The sequence below is a fragment of the Phacochoerus africanus genome, chromosome 4 (assembly GCF_016906955.1).
Source record: "Phacochoerus africanus isolate WHEZ1 chromosome 4, ROS_Pafr_v1, whole genome shotgun sequence".
Lineage (NCBI taxonomy): Eukaryota > Metazoa > Chordata > Mammalia > Artiodactyla > Suidae > Phacochoerus > Phacochoerus africanus.
In genome coordinates this window covers 78917057-78934202 of record NC_062547.1, presented here as the reverse complement: position 1 = coordinate 78934202, position 17146 = coordinate 78917057, and the positions used below count along the sequence as shown (strand labels likewise).

The window sequence follows — 17146 nt, the reverse complement described above, 5'->3', positions numbered from 1 at the left end:
GTCAGCGCTCTCCGCTCTGGTCCCCTTCCTGAGTCGTCTGCCCCTCTACTGAACTTCAGTCTCCCTGTCCCGCATACCCTGGCCTTCACAGCCAACACGAGAGCCTTTTTTCTTTTTTTGGTCGGTACTCGGCTACCGGTATCTAGAACAGTTTCAGTGTATCTAGAACAGGTTCAGGGTAACTTGCCTCGGCGAGAGGAGCCTTGGGAACGAAGGTGAATGCAGTCAGTGTAGTTGTGATCGGCGCTCTCCAGAAAACGTCCGAGTGCCTTGGGAGACCAGATTTGGGGAAGGCCCGCCGGTCAGGCAGAAAACCCCTAGAGAGTCGTTTAGATGAGCCGGAAGAGGAGAGGCGCTTTCCAAGCAGGGCAACAGCGTGTGTGCAAAGGCCCTGAGGTGCATGGGACACTCTAAAATGAGCCGGAGATCTGGGACAGGAACTCGTCCTTGGGGACGGGGAACCAGGGTGGGGCTGAGACCCACGAAGGAAAGGGTTGAGAAGGAGGGGGGTAAATGCTCTTGGTGACAGGCGGCTGCAGGCAGTTGGGGCCAGACGGGCGGGCTCGGAGGAGGAGGGTCTACCTGGAGGAGGGGTGGTGTGGACGCATATTCTACGCCAGTAACACCAGCGAATTACCGGGCAGCGGGGACCTTACCAGGAATTGGGGGCGAGGTTGTGCGGAGCTGCCGGGAGGGCAGTCCCGCTTGCTTGTCTTAGGTCTAGAGGTGGCGAGGGGGAGGGGGCTGGCTTCTCCCCACCAGCCTGAGTTCAGAGCCAGCACTTGTGAGGCACACACTTCATTAACCCTTTATTACAAGTAACGCTCTTATAGAAGTATATGTGGACTTAAGGTGAAAAAATCAAATGTATCCAAGAATAAAAAACACAGCACATAAAGTAGTAGTATGCATTCCAGTGTTCGCGCCGGAGACAGCGGGCGCCCAGGAAAAAGCTCTTCTAAAACGGCCTGGCTCAAGCCGGCCAGGGAGCGAGGGTTCTGGGCGGCGCGGGCCGGCCTCAGGCACAGTGTGGGGGCCGCCTGCCTCTTCCCGCGGCCTGGCGGGCAGGGCAGCACCAGCTCCTGGGGCCTCCGGGCCAGCGGCCACCCCAGGCTGGCAGAGTGGGGCGCCAGGCAGAGCCCCTCAGGCTGGGGTGGCGGCGCCTGGCCCTCCAGGGGCTGCAGCGACGACATCCTAGGTCTCACGGGCTCCAGGGCCAGCGGAAGTCCACCCTCAGAAGCCCTCGGCTTAGTCGGCCTTTTTCAGGAAGATCTGGAGGGGTTGGGCTCAGGGTCAGCTGAGGGCCTCAGAGCCCAGCCCTGGTCTAGCTGCTGGGTACCCTGCGCCCAGCCCTGCCCCACCTCACCTCACTTAGAATGACCCACACGGGCGAGTCTGTCTGGATGGAGAGGCGCAGTGCTTCCAGTGGGCCAAAGGCAGGATCCACTTCTCCCTGTGCCACACCTTTGTAGAAGGTGCCTGGGGAGGGTGGCAAGGAGAGGTTATCCATCCCAAGATTCCTGCTCAGTCCAGCCTCTCCCCCCAGCTCCACTTGACTGCCCTCACTCACCGATCTGGAGGTAGCCATCAGGGCTCCGAGGGTACCGGAGAGTGGCTGAGCGGCCCTCTTGCAGGGCCTCCTTGTCTGACTGCGGGTTCTGGGAGCAAAATCAAGAGGCTGGAGCCAGTGGCTGTGGGAGGGGCAGGCCTCCGTGCACACCTACCCCCACCACACTCACATCAAAAGGCAGCACCTCCACAGACGTGTTGAAGAGCTTGTCCTCTGGGTGCTCAATGTTCCCACTGCGGAAGAAGAACCTGTGGCCAGACAGGCCTGTGAGCTGCTACTGAGGTGGGGCACGGCCCAGGCACACTACTCAGCAGAGAAAAGACCAGGCCTGGGCCAGGAGTATACCAGGTGGGTTCTGGGGCACTGGGTGAGGCTGGGCACCACCAGGGGCAGCCAATGGACTATGCAAGGAAAACAGGGCCTTACTTTTAAGGACAATGGTGATGGGCAGCGTCACTGAGCTCCTGTGGGCACTGCCCAGCTTAGTCTTTTTTTTTTTTTTTTTGCTTTTTTAGGGCCACACCCACGGCATATGGAGGTTCCCAGGCTAAGGGTGTAATTGGAGCTACAGCTGCCGGCTGTGCCAACGGCCACAGCAATGCCAGATCCGAGTAGCATCTGTAACCTACACTACAGCTCACGGCAATGCCAGATCCTTAACCCACTAAGCGAGGCCAGGGATCGAACTTGCAATCTCATGGTTCCTAGTAGGATTTGTTTCTGCTGCACCACAATGGGAACTCCCCAGCTTAGTCTTTACAAGGTAGCTACTGTTATGAGCCCCACTTTTCAGATAAGAAAACTTAACAAGGTGAAATTATTTGCTGCAGTTCCCGAGGGGCGTCTGTAGGTTCACAAATTTGTAGTGTGGCCTATACCCTGGTGGCTGCCCTGCCCCTGCCCCAAGGTGGACCTGTGGGTGCTGGTACTGACCGCTCCAGTCGCAGTGGTTGGAAGAAGCGGAAGCGGATGAAGTCCCCTGCAGCTGGCGTGAAGGCCCAGAAGAAATCCTCGCGTAGGTAGGCCTTCTCCAGGGTGAAGTGCTGGTATGTCTTGAGGCTCGTGCTCACTTCAGCGGGTGGGTTCACGTGCTCCTTCCATAGTGCATGCTTCCCAAAGTCCTTGTCCTGCAACCAAGGAGGAACAGTAGAGCCAGAGTGAGCCCTGGACTTGCACTGCCACCCCCTTGCCCAGCCTAAGCCCAGGCTCTGCCCGGCTTGACCAGGCTCCAGTGCGGCACTGCCCACCTTCAGTTTCTGGATCTTGCCTGCCAGCGAGGAGTGAGTGCCCACATGCTGGAAGAGGGATGGCTTGAAGCGGATCCGCAGGTTGGCCTTCTGCCGGTCACAGTGCTTCTATGAAGGGAGGGTGACATAAGAGGGCTTAGCTCAACTCCGCCCCCCACCCCATCCCCACAGCCAGCAGTGCAGTCTTCTGTGTCAGGAGCACGGTACCCAGCGCAGTCGTGCTGGAGGCCAAGTGCCCCACTGCCCCCGCCCACCTCTGTGCAGGCCCCGCTCACCGCATCCTTCTCAGGGTTGCAGACTTTCACCCATAGAATATGGTCTAGGAGCCAGTCGATGGGCTTGTCCCGGTAGAACATGAGGATGAACTCCACAATGAGGCTTAGGTCTAGGGACTTGAACATCTTCCCTGGGGTGGAGGGGGGAGTGGGGGAAAGGCTGCTGAGCAGGCAGAGCCCCTGCCTTACTTCCTCCTAATCCCTGTGGGGGACACTGGGGAGGGTCCCACAGCCAGCCCTGTGGCTGCCTGCAGGCAGGTGCAGGTACACAGGGCAGACAGGATGGTGAGCCCAAATATCCCATGCAGAGGGTGGGTGGGAACAGGCCAGGTCGGGCTGCAGCGGGCACTCCAGGCGAAGGCTCGAAGCATGACACCGCATGGTACTGGGGCTTGGAACAGGGCAGGAGCCGGAGAGATGATGACAGAGGCAGAGGTGGGCTGGGTGGAGAGGTTCTGTGGCGGGGTGGGGGGTAGCCCACCAATGAAACCCAGCTGGGAGAACTCCAGGATCATCCAATCCTCTGACGGCTGTTGGAGGGCGAAGTTCTTCATGGTGCTCAGGTAGTTGGGCTTGGCTACGATGTCATCCTCCAGCTGCAGAGTGGCGGGTAGAAGGGCGCCCAGACTCAGGATGGGCATGGGCACAGGGCAGGGCTCACCACCCAGGCCCAGGCAGGGTTGTGGGGGGGCAGGGAGGCAGAGCAGGGTCTTGGTGCTCACCTGCACGTAGTAGATGCCTTTGGACTGTGCATACATCATGAGGAAGCAGTAATCAAGGTTCTGTTTGGTCCTCCACCTGTGGGCCGGGGCAGGGGCCTCAGGAGCTCAGAACCTCCTCCACCTCCAATGTGGCTGCCACTGAGTGGGTAGGAGACACCCCCCTTCCCGCCATGCAGGATCCTCCAATGGAACCATGGAGGCACTATAGGGAAGTGCCTGGGACTCAGACACCAGCAGACTGGGTTCTTCCTAGCACAGGTGGGCAGGTTGCTGGGGACACAGGGAGAGGGGTAGTAATAGTACCTGACTCTCTCCTTGGGGTCCCCAAAGGACTCTCGGAGGCGGGAGAAGTCAGGGTAGAAGTGGGGAGAAGGGGAGATGACCTCCAGGAGCCCAGAATGGATCTCTGTAGGGAACCTGGGGGACAGGAAGTCCTCATGGGTGTGGAGCCTCCAGGGAGGGAGCAGAGGCAGAGCTGAGCTGACTAGACCCCATCCCTCTCTCAAATCCCATCAGGCAGACATCCCCCAACACCACGTCCATCCTAAGGTGTCACCAAGGCTCCAGAGGGGGCTGGGCTACCCGGATATAACCACTCCTTTTCAGCCAAGAGGAGAAGCACCCTTTGCTACAGAAGGAAGGCACATCTTGTAGGGGAGGCCAGCACCCGTCTTGCCTGACACCCCACGAAAGGCCCTCCCTCCAGCAGCGTTGTCAGGCTGCCAATACTCACAAGGCCTTGATATTCTCCGTCACCAGTGAGGTATACTGTGGGTCAGTCTGTGGAGAGACCAAGTGCCCTCCTAAGCCAATGCGGCCACCCCAAATAGCCTGGAGAATAGGGCTGGGGGAAGCGCACGGGCTTCCCTCCCACACACAGAAGGGGTGAGCTCACCATCCTGAAGGCTAAATGGGGCTGGACCTTGGGGCCACAGGCTCCTCAGAAAAAGCTCTTAGGTCCCCCAGGCCAAGGGGTGGGGCGGACTATGTACAGGCATCTCCACCAGGGGGCGCTAAAATGTTTCCGTCCCTGTAACTTTTTTTCCTTTTAATTTTATCTCGGTAAGTTTGTGAATGAAACTGAGGACTTAGATTCTGGTAGCTTTTTCCTCTGAGGTGCTGCTGTCTTCATTTCTTCCTTCTTGTTATTTTGTCCTCCCCTGAATGTCCCCCCGCCTGGCGCCCCAGCCCACTCGCCTCGGCGATCAGCACCACGATGACCGAGTCCTCCTTCTCCTGCGGGCTCAGCTCCGAGATGAGCGAGTGCAACGTGTCTGTCAGGTACGAATGCACCTCGCGCCGCACACTGGGGATGCCCATCACCACCGACACTGCAGGGATGCGGAGTGGAGGTTCCGGGCAGGGCGCCGGGCCCGGGCCCCCGCCTCCCCCCGCCTCCTGGGCCCCGCCCCTACCTCCGGTGCGGCCCTGGCCCACGCGCACGGCCGGCTGCAGGCTACTTTCCTTGGCCAGCAGGTGCGGCAGGTGGTGAAAGACAGTGGGGAGGTGCAGCACGTGCTTCTGCGAGGCGTTCCACGGCTTCAGGCGTGGATCCTCTGGGTGGGTCGGGAAGGGACAGGTCGCACAATGCGGTCCGCCATCAGCCCCGCGGGCTCCCGCCGCTTCCCGCCGTGGCACTCACCTGTTAGGCGGCCCCAGGTGCGATTGCCGTCTCCGTCTCGCAGTGCCTGCCTCTCCGACACGGCCCTCTTGATCTCGTCCAGCACCAGGTTGAGCTCTTTGGAGCGTTTGAGGCTCTCCTGCTCAGCTGCACGCAACCGGTCCCGCAGCGCCAGGAACTCCCGCTGGTACACGTCCACCACATCGCCTGTGGGCGGTACATACACACGCTGTCACCAGAAGACAGCCTAGAGCTGACCTACTGCCCCTTGAGGGTGCCGCAGCACACACATTTGCGTGCCCACGTGCTCTCACGCCTGCCACATGAGAACCACAGGGGGCTAGTTACACAAGGGTCACTCTGAAGTTACACTGACACTCCCACTTGGGGAAGAAAAGCCACCACCAAGGGGGATTAGCCCTCTCTGGGGCTCTCCTTCCACCTTTGTTTTTTCTCCATTGAGGAGACATCTCAGGTGAGAGGACTGCAGGGTCACTTCCGGCTCCTGGCGGGACAAACCCAAGTGGAGCCTGGAACAGCCCCAGACTGAATGCTCCCTGCCCAGTGGTTCCTAAAGCCCCCTCTTGCTTCTTGCAGCATCTGCACCTTCCAGGAGGTAGGACACCCATGGTCCTATCCTTAGGGGCTCTTAGCCCTCCAGCCTTCCCCTGTCCCCTCTTCTCAGCCTCTGCACTTTGCGCCCCACCCCTCTTCACAGAGGTCACAGGCGGCCCCATCCCCAAGGCCCTTTGGGGAAAGAAAACCTCCCTGGACTCCGCCCACCCCCCATCCTCCAAGTAGAACTGAGCCCCAGGCACCCCATGGTCACTGTCCTCATGGTTGTCAATCCACACTAGGCCCAGCTCTGGATTCTCAGTCTCACACAGTTCTTCAGGGTCTGTAGGGTGGGAGGAACTGTGGCGGTTACATCCCCCTGTGCTCAGAGGAGCAGGTGAAGTTGAGAAACCAGCCCAGGGCCCCTTAGCACATCAGTGGCACACAGGGGACATGAGCTCTGAACACCCTGAGGCCTGCTTCTCTGGAGACCTGTGCAAGACCTGGATGATGCCACCCCAGGGGGACCTGTGTCACAACCTCCAGCTGGGTCCCAGCTGCAGGCATTAAGGGTATGCACGCACAGGCCAGAAACAGCACAGGGGTAGGGCTGCCTGATGGTGGAGAGGGATCTCCAGGGTGCCAAGCGACTGGCTCCAGTGGTCCAGCAGGGCTAGCAAGACCCATAAGCAAGAATGAGACCAACTACAGCGCTGCCTGCAACTGAGGCAGCCAGGTCCTGCCAGGCTGTGCACTCAAGGCCATGGAATGTGGACGTTCCCAGGCCAGAGAGGAAACCGTACCACAGCAGTGACACGGCAGGTCCTAAACCCGCTGAGCCACCAGGGAATTCCCCCACTTCCCCCCTACCCCGCCCCTGCCTCTGCCACCAAGGCCTGTTCTAATCTGACTTTTGCCCCCTTTCTTTGCCACCATGTACATCCCCTTTCCCTTGTTTGACATCTGTGCTTTCACACAGGCTCTCTTTTCTGCCTGGGGTCCCTTTTCTTTTCTGGGCCTCATGAAAACCCATGTAGATGTAGCCATCAAGGCTGACTTGCAAAGTCTCCAAGTCCAGGAAGCCTTCCAGGCCTCCCCTCTCAGCTCCAGGCAGCTCTTCTGTTCCTTGATCCATCGTGGGCTCAGCCCAGTGTCACCTCCCCACAACTGGGTGCTTCAAAGGTCATGACCAAGGCAAAGTTCGGTCACCTCAGGAAACCCCACCCTCCCTTCTGCAGCCGGGGGCAGAGGTCCAAGCTCAGACCCAGGGGAAAGGAAGGAGGAGGCAGCCCCCTGGCAGGACGGAGGGGCTGGGGGGAGTCCAGTGGATCTTCTAAGAGACACTACAGACTCAGCAGTTCGCCTGTCTCCCTCCCCACACCCTGCTGCCTGGGGCCCGGGGCCAAAGGCCAAGGCCACTCCAAGCTTCTGCGCTCAGAGACAGCCCGCTGGGGGAGGGAGTCAGGAGTCAGGTTACAGGATCTCAGAGGCTCTGCGCTGGGCTGGGAGGCCAGGTTACCCTGGAAACTGACCCCCAGAACAGGGAGCTGGCCACCCCGCAATGCTCACCTGCCCAGCTGCTAACAGGGAGGGGGACTGGAGGCGCTGAGGCCCAGCGGGATGGAGCTCAGAGCTATCTAAACTGGCAGGTGGCCTCCCTTCTGCCTAGTCCCCAGCCACCGGTCTCTTGTTCCTGGTGCCCAACCCAATGAGGCTCTAGCACCATGGAGCCGTGAGTCCCCAGGGCTGAGCTCTGTCCAACCTCAGCCTGCCCCCGTGGACAGGCCAGGTGGGCAGCAGTGGGCCCTGCTGACCTGAATCACCCTGACCATGGAGGCCTGGGCACAGCCTGCTCCTTATCCTGGGCTCCCTTCCCAGGGGCCTTCCTCTGCCCAAGTCCTGAGTTTTCTCTCCTCAGGAGGCGACAGGCCCTGGGGGTTCCCGGGCCTGGCTCCTGTGGCATATGGAGGTTCCCAGGCTAGGGGTCTAATCAGAGCTGCAGCCGCCAGCCTAGACCAGAGCCACAGCAACGCGGGATCCGAGCCGCGTCTGCAGCCTACACCATAGCTCACAGCAACGCCGGATCCTTAACCCACTGAGCAAGGCCAGGGATTGAACCCACAACCTCATGGTTCCTAGTCAGATTCATTAACCACTGAGCCATGATGGGAACTCCCTGACCCTTCTGTCATTTAATTGAACATGGTGGGCCCTGTCCCTCCAGTCTAGTCCCTGCCCAGCCTGCTGCCCTCAAGGTCTTGGGTCCACTCCCTCTTTGCCTGTCAAAGCCAGAAACTCAAGCTCTGTGGCTGCCTGCGCATGGGTTGAGCCTTTCGCCAGGGTTCTGCCAGGCCATGCTGGCTTCCAGCAACCTTTGTGGGCAGGTGGCTGGACTGAAGTGGTGAGTGGGTGTGGAGGCGGCAAACGGAAGTGATGCGAGTGGCAAAGGCCTGTGGCCTCTGGAGTGGGGCGCGGGGTAGGGCGGGTATTCCTGACAGCTAGGGCTGAAGGGACTTTGACCTTTCCTTTCATCCACGCCTTCCTGTCCCAGGGAGGTAGGGTGGAGGGCCTGGGCCCAGGGCAGTAGGCCCCACACAACGCAGTCCTTCTGTGTGATCTCTTTTTTCCTTTGGCTGCTCATCCGGCATATGGAAGTTCTGGGGCCAGGGATAGAACCCAAGCTGCAGTTGTGGCAACGCAGGATCCTTAACCAGCTGCGCCCCAAGGGAAGTTTCCTGTGTGACTTTTAAGTAGGGTGAGCTCTCTCCAAGCTTAGCCTGTCCCTGTGGACAGGGCAGGTGGGCAGCAGTGGGCCCTGCTGACCTGAATCACCCAGACCACGGAGGCCCCCTCCTCTGGCCTCCTGTCCTGGGAACCTTCCTCTGCCCATGCCTGGGGGTAGCTGTGTCCGTACTACTGGCCTACGCCTCTCTCCACTGGAAGGCTGAGTAATCTGAGGCCCACAGACCACAATCTTCTCTTTGGTTTCCTTTCAGTTCAAGAACCAAACTGGGGCACAGACATTGTGCCCTGTACTTAGGGAAGAGGAGACAGGCTCAGAGGACACAGGCAGGTGCCAGGCCCAGCAAAGACAGGCACGGAGAGGGGCAGGTGTTCATCTCTCCAGGACTTGCACCCACCCTCCCAAATGTCAAGGGCATCATCCATCAGCCCTGAAGTCCAGGCTGCTGGAGGGGTGACCCTGGCCCAAGCCTGGGAAAGGGGACAGCCTAGATGTTAAGGAGGGCTATGTGGCTGAGGCCAGCCCAGTGGAGGGTCTGCCGTCTCCCCTGGGGGCCTTCAGCGTGTGCTGGAGAGCCATAGTTGGAGCACTAGTGGATCTGTTGCACAAATCTGGTCATGGCTGGATGTGAAAGTGGGCCTGAAACCTGTATCCATGATCCATCTTGCCAAGTCCTAGGTGTTCTTCCCGCCCCTGGGCTTCCAGGATGCCACCTGTTCCTGCTTTCCCTTTCTCTCTGGCTCCCTGCCCACTTCCCGCCTTCCCTGCAGATCTGGGTTCCTCTGCCCTTGCTCTAAGCATCAGTGCCTCGCCCAGCTCTATCCTGAGCCCCTTCTCACTGCAAACTGGAAGCCAGGGTCTAGCCTGGCCTTAGACTTAATCTGGTTTCCGCATGGGTTTAATACAGTTGTCTGCATGCAAGAATGAGAAAGGTTCACACAAGAGCCCAGATTCAGGCTTCTCTTTAGGCCTCCAAAGACCTGACCTTCCTAGGCCCCTAGAAACAGTAATAGCCCTTGACAGGGAAGGCCCAGTAGGCCTAGTATGTCCCTGAGGCATAGAAGCGCAGAAGCTTGTGGTACGTGACAGGGAAGGCCTTGCTGACCCTCTGTCTCCCTCCTACCTCCTGCTCCCCTGTTCCCCACCACCACACTAAACTGGGCTGCAGGCGGAGCTGGAGCTTCTATGCCTTAGGGACAAGGAACCCCTATAACTGAGCCCCCAAGCTACACTTCTTTGACTGGGGTGCTCTCCTGTTCCCCAGGCCCTTGGAGTGCCAACCTCTTGGATCCCCCCTGGGGAGAGTAGGCCCTAAATGGAGCCACAGGTATCCACCCCCCTGACCCTGATGCTCCCAGGTAGTGGCGCCCTGTAGCCATGCAGGCTCACAGAGAAGGTGTCCTGGGCAGGGAGTGGGGGTGGGGGGGTTGGTGTTGCAGGTGCTGACATCTGGCTGGGGGGCATGTGGCTGCTGCAGGAGGCACACAGGGATTGCAACCTGGCCCAGGACAAGGTGCAAGGACTCATGACTCCACCCGTGCCTGAACAAAGGTGCCCGGAGATCCGGCCCCGCCTTGGCCTCCATGCCAGTCTGTTTACGTGGCCTGGCCACTCTCCCAGGGGGCCCAAAATGCCCTCCTCCAGGTGACATACCCTACCTATGGAGAGGCGGAGAACTCTGCTCCAGCCATGCCCTCCCTGTACCAAGTCCTAGGGGGTCCCCTCCACCCTCCCCAGGCCCTCTGGAGCTTCAAGGGCAGCCCAAGCATCTACCCAAACAGAAGAACAGCAGTAGTCTGGGCTGGGCCTGCAAGAGTCAGGTGCAGGCCATTGGGACTTGGTCAAAGGCTCCAGCTCCACCCGCAGCCTAGTGTAATGCAGTCCTGGGGAACAGGGGAGCAGGAGGTAGGAGGCAGACAGGGTCAGCTGGCCCAGCCTGAGCCTGCCTAGGCCTCCTGCAGGAAGGCCAGCAAGCAGGAAGGAAGCAGTTCTTCCTGCTGCCTCCTGGGCTCAGCCTTCAGCCCTCAGCCCAGGCCCCATTCAGCCCCAGGTATCCCAAGCAACACCAAGCAGCTCTGGCCAGTGCTGAGTTCTGCCCCTCCCCCCTAAGTGCACTGGTCAGATCCAGAAGGCCGTGGTGGTAGACTGGCCAGCCTAACCGAACTTCAGCTGAGACCACACCAAGTACGTGAACTGGGCAGCTAGGGCTGGGCCCCACCCCTGGCAGTAGCCACAGGAGGGCTGCCCCAGCATCCACATCCCTGTGGAAGAGGACTGTGGGGATGCTGGGGAGCCACACCCATGGTGGGCTGGGGTGGAGAGGTGGTGGGAGAGGCCTGCCGTCTTCTCGGTCTGCTAGCTTTCTGATTAAAGTTGCTGTTCCTTGCCCCAACAACTTGTCCCTAAATTTACTGGCCTGTTGTGCAGTAAGGAGAGCCAACTTGGGTTCCGTATCAACTGCTAGTGAGCCAAGCCAGGGGCTCTGCTGCTTGTGGCTGGCTGCGATTGGGGAATTTTCAGATAAGGTCCTAGAAGCTTCAGGGACCATTTGGCCTGAGGAAACTGCAACTTCCTGGAAGCTGCCCTGGCTGCCCCGGGGCTTAGCAGTTGGAACAAGAACCAAGGAATAGACATCTGGGGGATCCACACAGCAGGGGGAGTCCCTCCAGTGTGTACAACGGGAACATTCTCCCCTCTCAAGTTGGGCTTTTCCTTAAGGGAAAAGCCAATTTGTTTTGCATTAGACTGGGGTCCCCTGTTGGAGAGGAGAACTGTTCTTGGACTCTACCGGATATGATTTGTGAACCGGTGCCTTTGCGTCTGTTTTGCATCCATATCCATGATGGAATCTGTTTGTGCTTTTGGTATTGGAATCTGCTTGTGCTTTTTGTGTTTTGTTGTTCTTGAACCTATAAATACGGGAAATATTCCATCTGTCCCTGTGGAAAACCCTTTGGGGCGTATCTGAAATAACCGGGCAAAACATAGCTCTGGGGATATGATTAAGAAAGAGATAGTCCTCTATTGCAATCGTGTGTGGTCCCAAAATGTATTAGGATCAGGAGAGAAATGGCCCTTGAATGGCTCACTTAATTATTATACGATCTGGCAATCAGAAGTGTTTTGTGGAAATGCAGGTAAAAAAGATGCGATTCCACATGTAGAAGCCTTTTTGCTACTGCATCAGGAGGAAAAGCAGTCAGACAGCTGAGGCCTTAGGACACAGAGGTCTGAAAGGAAAACCAAGGGAAAACCTGTTCTACGGGAGGGAGGGGGGAAATGAGAGTGAGGACAAGCTCTTTCAAACCTTAAAGCCCCCTCTGGCCAACCGGGCTCCGCACTAGCTGAGCTGTTGTTCCCACCGTCCCCATGGCACCAGCATATTTACCGTCTCTTGTTTCCCCTCCTTATGGAGATCAATTAGAAGGTTCTATGTTAACCCCCAGAGCACAGGGGCCTGGACTGGTGTCACCATTTAAGACCCAACAGGGCATTCAATTTGGACCGGGAGTCACTTCCGGGCAGGACAGTTTCCCTTGCACTGACATCCTGTAGGAGGCCTTAATGCAGATGGCCAACCAGCTGGGTTTCGATTGATGCGCAGGCCGTTCTCAACTTCAGACTTGTTTAATTGGAAAAAAACCATAGCCCTGCTTACCCAGAGGACCCCTCCGTATGTCTGACCTTTGCACTTCTATCTTTGTCACTCATCATCCCTCCTGGGCGGATACTCACTCTCCTGTGAGTACGACGCTTACTGGGGACGAAAGGAGGATGGTCACTGTCAAGGCTAGAGAGGAAGCACCCCGGCTTCATATAGCAGATGCCGATGGAACCTCAGAAGCCAATCTGGCAGTTCCCACTGCTGAGCTTGCCTGGGATCCTAATAATGGAGATATGCTACACCTACAGCACTAGAGGAAGTGTATTTTAGTGGGTCTTTGAAAGGGGGTACCTAGGCAAAGGAGCTTAAACAAAATTCAGGAGATACACCAAAAACCCAGTGAGGATCCATCTAGAGTTTCTAGAATTTATCTAGCTTATAGGCGCTATACTGATGCCCCCGAAAATATGAGAATGGTCAACATGACTTTTTTTTTTTTTTTTTTTGCCATTTCTTGGGCCGCTCCCACGGCATATGGAGGTTCCCAGGCTAGGGGTCCAATCGGAGCTGTAGCCACCGGCCTACGCCAGAGCCACAGCAACTAGGGACCCAAGCCGGGTCTGCAACCTACACCACAGCTCACGGCAACGCCAGATCATCAACCCACTGAGCAAGGGCAGGGACCGAACCCTCAACCTCATGGTTCCTAGTTGGATTCATTAACCACTGCGCCACGAAGGGAACCCCCAACATGACTTTTAATGGGCAAAGTTCCCCAGATGTCAGAAGGAAATTACAAAAGTTAGATGGTGCATTTGGAATGAACCCTTCTCAATTGGTAGATGGTGCTTTTAAAGCGCTCGACAACAGGGAACAACGACAGAAGAGGATGCAAGACGAAATATGCCCCCTTTCCGGCAGCAGCACTGGTTCCCAGGGAGGCAAGGAACCTGAAGAGAAGTGAGCCACCACTGGGGAGGGAACAGTGCACTTACTGTAAGAAGGGGATGGGAAAAAGAGTGTCCGCCGCTAAAGAATAAGACGAAAATCAATAAAAGAAGATGGGAGCCTCTTACACGGCAGAAAGAGAGGAACACTCTGATGAGTCATCAAGAGGCCCAGGGACCCCCTTGGACTTGAGGCGCCCAATTCCAGTTTCTCCACAGGAGCCCCAGGCAACTTTGACAGTGGGGGACAACCTGAGTGACTTTCTGAAAAATATGGGTGCTACATGGTCTGTGGTCAATACTAAGGTGGCAGAGAAAACATCCCAATTCATGCCGGTTACAGGAGTTTCTGGAGAAATACAAAGTCATGCTTTCTAGAATGCCAATTAGAGGACCTCACCCTAAAACACAGTTTCTTATATACATGCCAGCATGTCCAATCCCTCTTTTGGGCCAAGATCTCCTTTGTAAATTAAATGCTCTCAAAGACCTAGCAGTTGCCAATTATGTTAAAATCCTGGGCACCATACTAACCTCTGTTCATGAGTGTGCCTCCAACAGGTCTGCCTATCCAACTGAGGTAGCCTCACACCCTTTCCAACCTGGAGACACAGTCCTCCTTAAAGCCTGGAGAGAACAAAGGCCTAAGCACCAGCTGACTGCAAGGTGGACAGGACCACACGTGGTATTACTTACCACACACTCATCTGTCAGGTTAGCTGGAGTAAAGCCATCGATTCATCACACTCGGGTTAAAGGAGCCCCACTGACATCAGTAAATAACCCAACTCCTGAGCGGCCTAGAGAGCAATGGGTTTGTGAACCCTTAGAAGACTTAAGGTTGCTCTTGAAAAAGGATAAGTATTGAGATTAAAGTTTCATCATAGCAGGAATGTTACCAAGTTTAAATAGTTGTAGATAAAGAGAATTGTATTACTTAATATTCCCAGAATAAGACTGATCAATTCCATTCCATGGTCACACCTTCAGTGCCCAGGTACAGCAGAAAGTAGCCAAAAAGATCGCTGCCCCCTTTCCCATGGACATTGACACTGAGGAGTTGTAAGCAGTCGTTCGTGAGTGACCTTTAGTGGTCCTGCTCAGCCAGTGGCCAGCATTGTAGGGGGCCCTTCCCCCATGCAAGTGACAGCTAGTGAGCGACCCTTGGCTCCTCCCCTCCCCTTTCTCGGTATAAAAGGAGCCTGAATTGGGACTGAGGCAAGATGGTTTTCTAAAACACTAGTCTGCCATCTTCTTGGTCTGCTAGCTTTCAGATTAAAGTCACTACTCCTTGCCCCAACAACTCATCTCTGGAATGTACTGGCTTGTCGTTGGGAAGGCAGAGCGGACTTGGGTTTGGTATCATCAGGAACAGTGTACCCAGGTGCCTGGAGCTGGTACCCTGGGAACCCTCTGGCACAGCACAGCCACCTCTGTGACCTTGTGTCTCTGTCCCTCTGTGAGAACTCTGAAGTCCCCAGCATGGCAGAACTGTACTCACGGAGGCCGGTTCGGAGCGTGCCCTGGGCGCCCACTATCTGCTCACCCGCGCGGCCCAGCCCAGGCCGCAGGAGAATTTCTTTATTCCAGCAGCAAACAAGTGGGGGCGAGGATGGGAGGGGCGTCCTCCCCCGCCGCTCGGGCGAGGAAGGGGCGCCTGCGTCCGCTTCCGGCCGCTTCGCGGGCGGATGCCCGCACCCTGCTCCGGACGCCGGCTCCCAGGTGTGGATGGGGCACCGGGCGGGCGGCGGCGGAAGAGGGGCTCACCTTTCTGGCCGCTGAGCGCCGCGTACCAGGAGAGGGAGAGGAAGGCGCACAGGCAGAAGAGCAGCAGCGTCAGGAAGGTGCCATTGCGGAGCCTCATCTCCACGGGTGCGCGGTGGGCGCCGGCGGGGCCGAGGCCGCATGGCCCGGGGAACCGGGGCCGGGGACCAGGAGGCTGCGGGGGCCCCGGCCCCGGGGCGGGGACGGGCTGGGAGCCCGGGGCCGGGCGGGGATGCAGGCGGGCCTGCCGGGGTGGACACCTGACCGGTCGCGGAAGTAACCGCTACTCCCGGGTGCGGGGAGCAGACGGCCTCGGCTTGGCGCCTGGGCCGGGATGGCTAAGCTGCGCGGCAAGAGCCGCGGCCCGGCCTGGATCCGGGGCCGCCGCCGAGTGGCTGCGAAGGGCGGGGCGGCCGGGATTTAAAGGGGCCGCATCACAGGCTGCCACCACCAGCACCGCGAGGGGGCGGGGTGGGACCAACACCGGGATTCCGCCCTCCGCCAGGCTCGGGACAGTGGCTGCTGCGTGGACTCACGCGGTCCCAGACTTGGGGCTGCCCTGGGCTCAGGCCTCAGGTAGGTTGAGGCCGTGGCCTTCAGGCAGGTCGCTTTGGGTGAAGGCGTCGTGCGTGGACCCCTGACCCCTTTTCAGTAACATTTCCATTATGAACAACCCCCACCCAGGTCCGGAGCCCACTCAGGTTAACTCTGGGAACTTCAGGCCCCTCCCCTAGGTCTAAGGGGGTCTAGGCAGTGGGAGGGGAGTAATAGGGAAGAATAAATCTGACTCCATATTAGATCTGTTCTTGTTATTTTAACCTTTGTGCTCTGTTGCCTGTGCTTAGTCATGCTCTGCACCTTTTTTGTTTTAAAAACAAGCTTGTCTATACCTATATCTATGTGGACAGCTATAAAAACAAATTATCAGGCACAGAGAAATTTGCAACAACCACGTCCCTCCCTCACCTTGCCTTTACAAGGGCTTTGCTGAAAGCCTGCAGGGAGTTGGTGGCTTTTTTAAAGCACAAGCCACCCATTTCCTTGCATGGCACTGCAGTAAACCTTTCTGTGCTCCAAATCCTGACTTTCGGTGCTGTTTGGCTTTGGTGTGCACTGAGCACACGGACTTGGTAACAATTATGGCAGCCCAGGTGGGACACTGTGCCCGGCAGATTGACACCTGCTGGGGCACCCCCTTACCTGAGTTCCCAGCAGCTGCCCAGAGCTCATTTTGCTCTGGGGAAGAGGTGTGTGTGTGTGTCTCTCGCCCTGCAGGCACCAGCCACCCCAGGGCAGGATGCTGTTTAAAGCTAAGAAATGTCTAGAGCTGTGTTCCACATTCAGTGTTGATTGGGGGTAAGTCACTCCAGCTTGCTGAGGCTGGGAACTCTCTCCATTCCATTTGGGCTGCTTCCCTTGTGGGAAGTGAGTCACTTTGGGTCCATTCTCTTTTGAGATCTGGGCCAATCTGTTTGGACGTGTCTTCTGTCTGGGAATGGAAGTGGAATTTTAGACTACCCTGTCTCTGATTTTCTGTCTTATATTTTATTTGTAATTGTGTGTGTGTGTTGTTTTGGGGTGAGCCACTCCAGTTTGTGCCTTTGTTTGTGGGACTGTAAGTTTGTTGTTTGTATGTGTATCAGTATGCATTGGTCCATAGAGACATTTTTGACAACAGGTATCCTTGCCTATTGTGCTGGGTTTTGCTTATGGCAGAGTACTGGTTGGGATTTTCCCTTTGCAATGGACGAGAACCTCCCTTTTTGGTGCTAGGGAACTGTGATCCTGAGAGGCTGTTTTGCATTGCATTTGTTTGCTTGATATTTGATAACACTGGCAGTGAATAATTAACTATGGATAATCAGAGCTCTGTTCCATGTTATAGTCCCCTGGGAACTTCCATATGCTGCGGATGTGGGCCTAAAAAGACAAAAAAATTTCAAATAATTCCTAATATTTAGAAAATTAGGCAAAATGAATTTCAGGTCCCAGTGATCTGAGAATATTCAGTACTGAGTTGATATCTGGTATTGAAGCTAGCTTAGGCTTGTTGGTTTAATATAGACATGTCTTTCACTTTTTTTTTTTTTTGCTTTTT

General features: G+C 56.9%; 1 protein-coding gene across 1 annotated transcript; it reads right to left on the bottom strand.

Moving 5' to 3' along the window:
• Positions 1-796: 796 nt before the first annotated feature.
• On the bottom strand, positions 797-15456 carry MGAT4B (alpha-1,3-mannosyl-glycoprotein 4-beta-N-acetylglucosaminyltransferase B). Its single transcript, XM_047777874.1, has 15 exons — positions 15052-15456; positions 5457-5642; positions 5230-5370; positions 5012-5145; positions 4548-4594; positions 4118-4231; positions 3815-3890; positions 3574-3688; positions 3093-3223; positions 2818-2925; positions 2504-2697; positions 1740-1818; positions 1571-1658; positions 1367-1479; positions 797-1272 (listed from the first exon to the last, which is right to left on the bottom strand). The coding sequence occupies exons 1-15, from the start codon at positions 15146-15148 to the stop codon at positions 1249-1251; spliced, it is 1647 nt and encodes a 548-aa protein (XP_047633830.1). The 5' UTR covers positions 15149-15456; the 3' UTR covers positions 797-1248.
• Positions 15457-17146: the final 1690 nt, after the last annotated feature.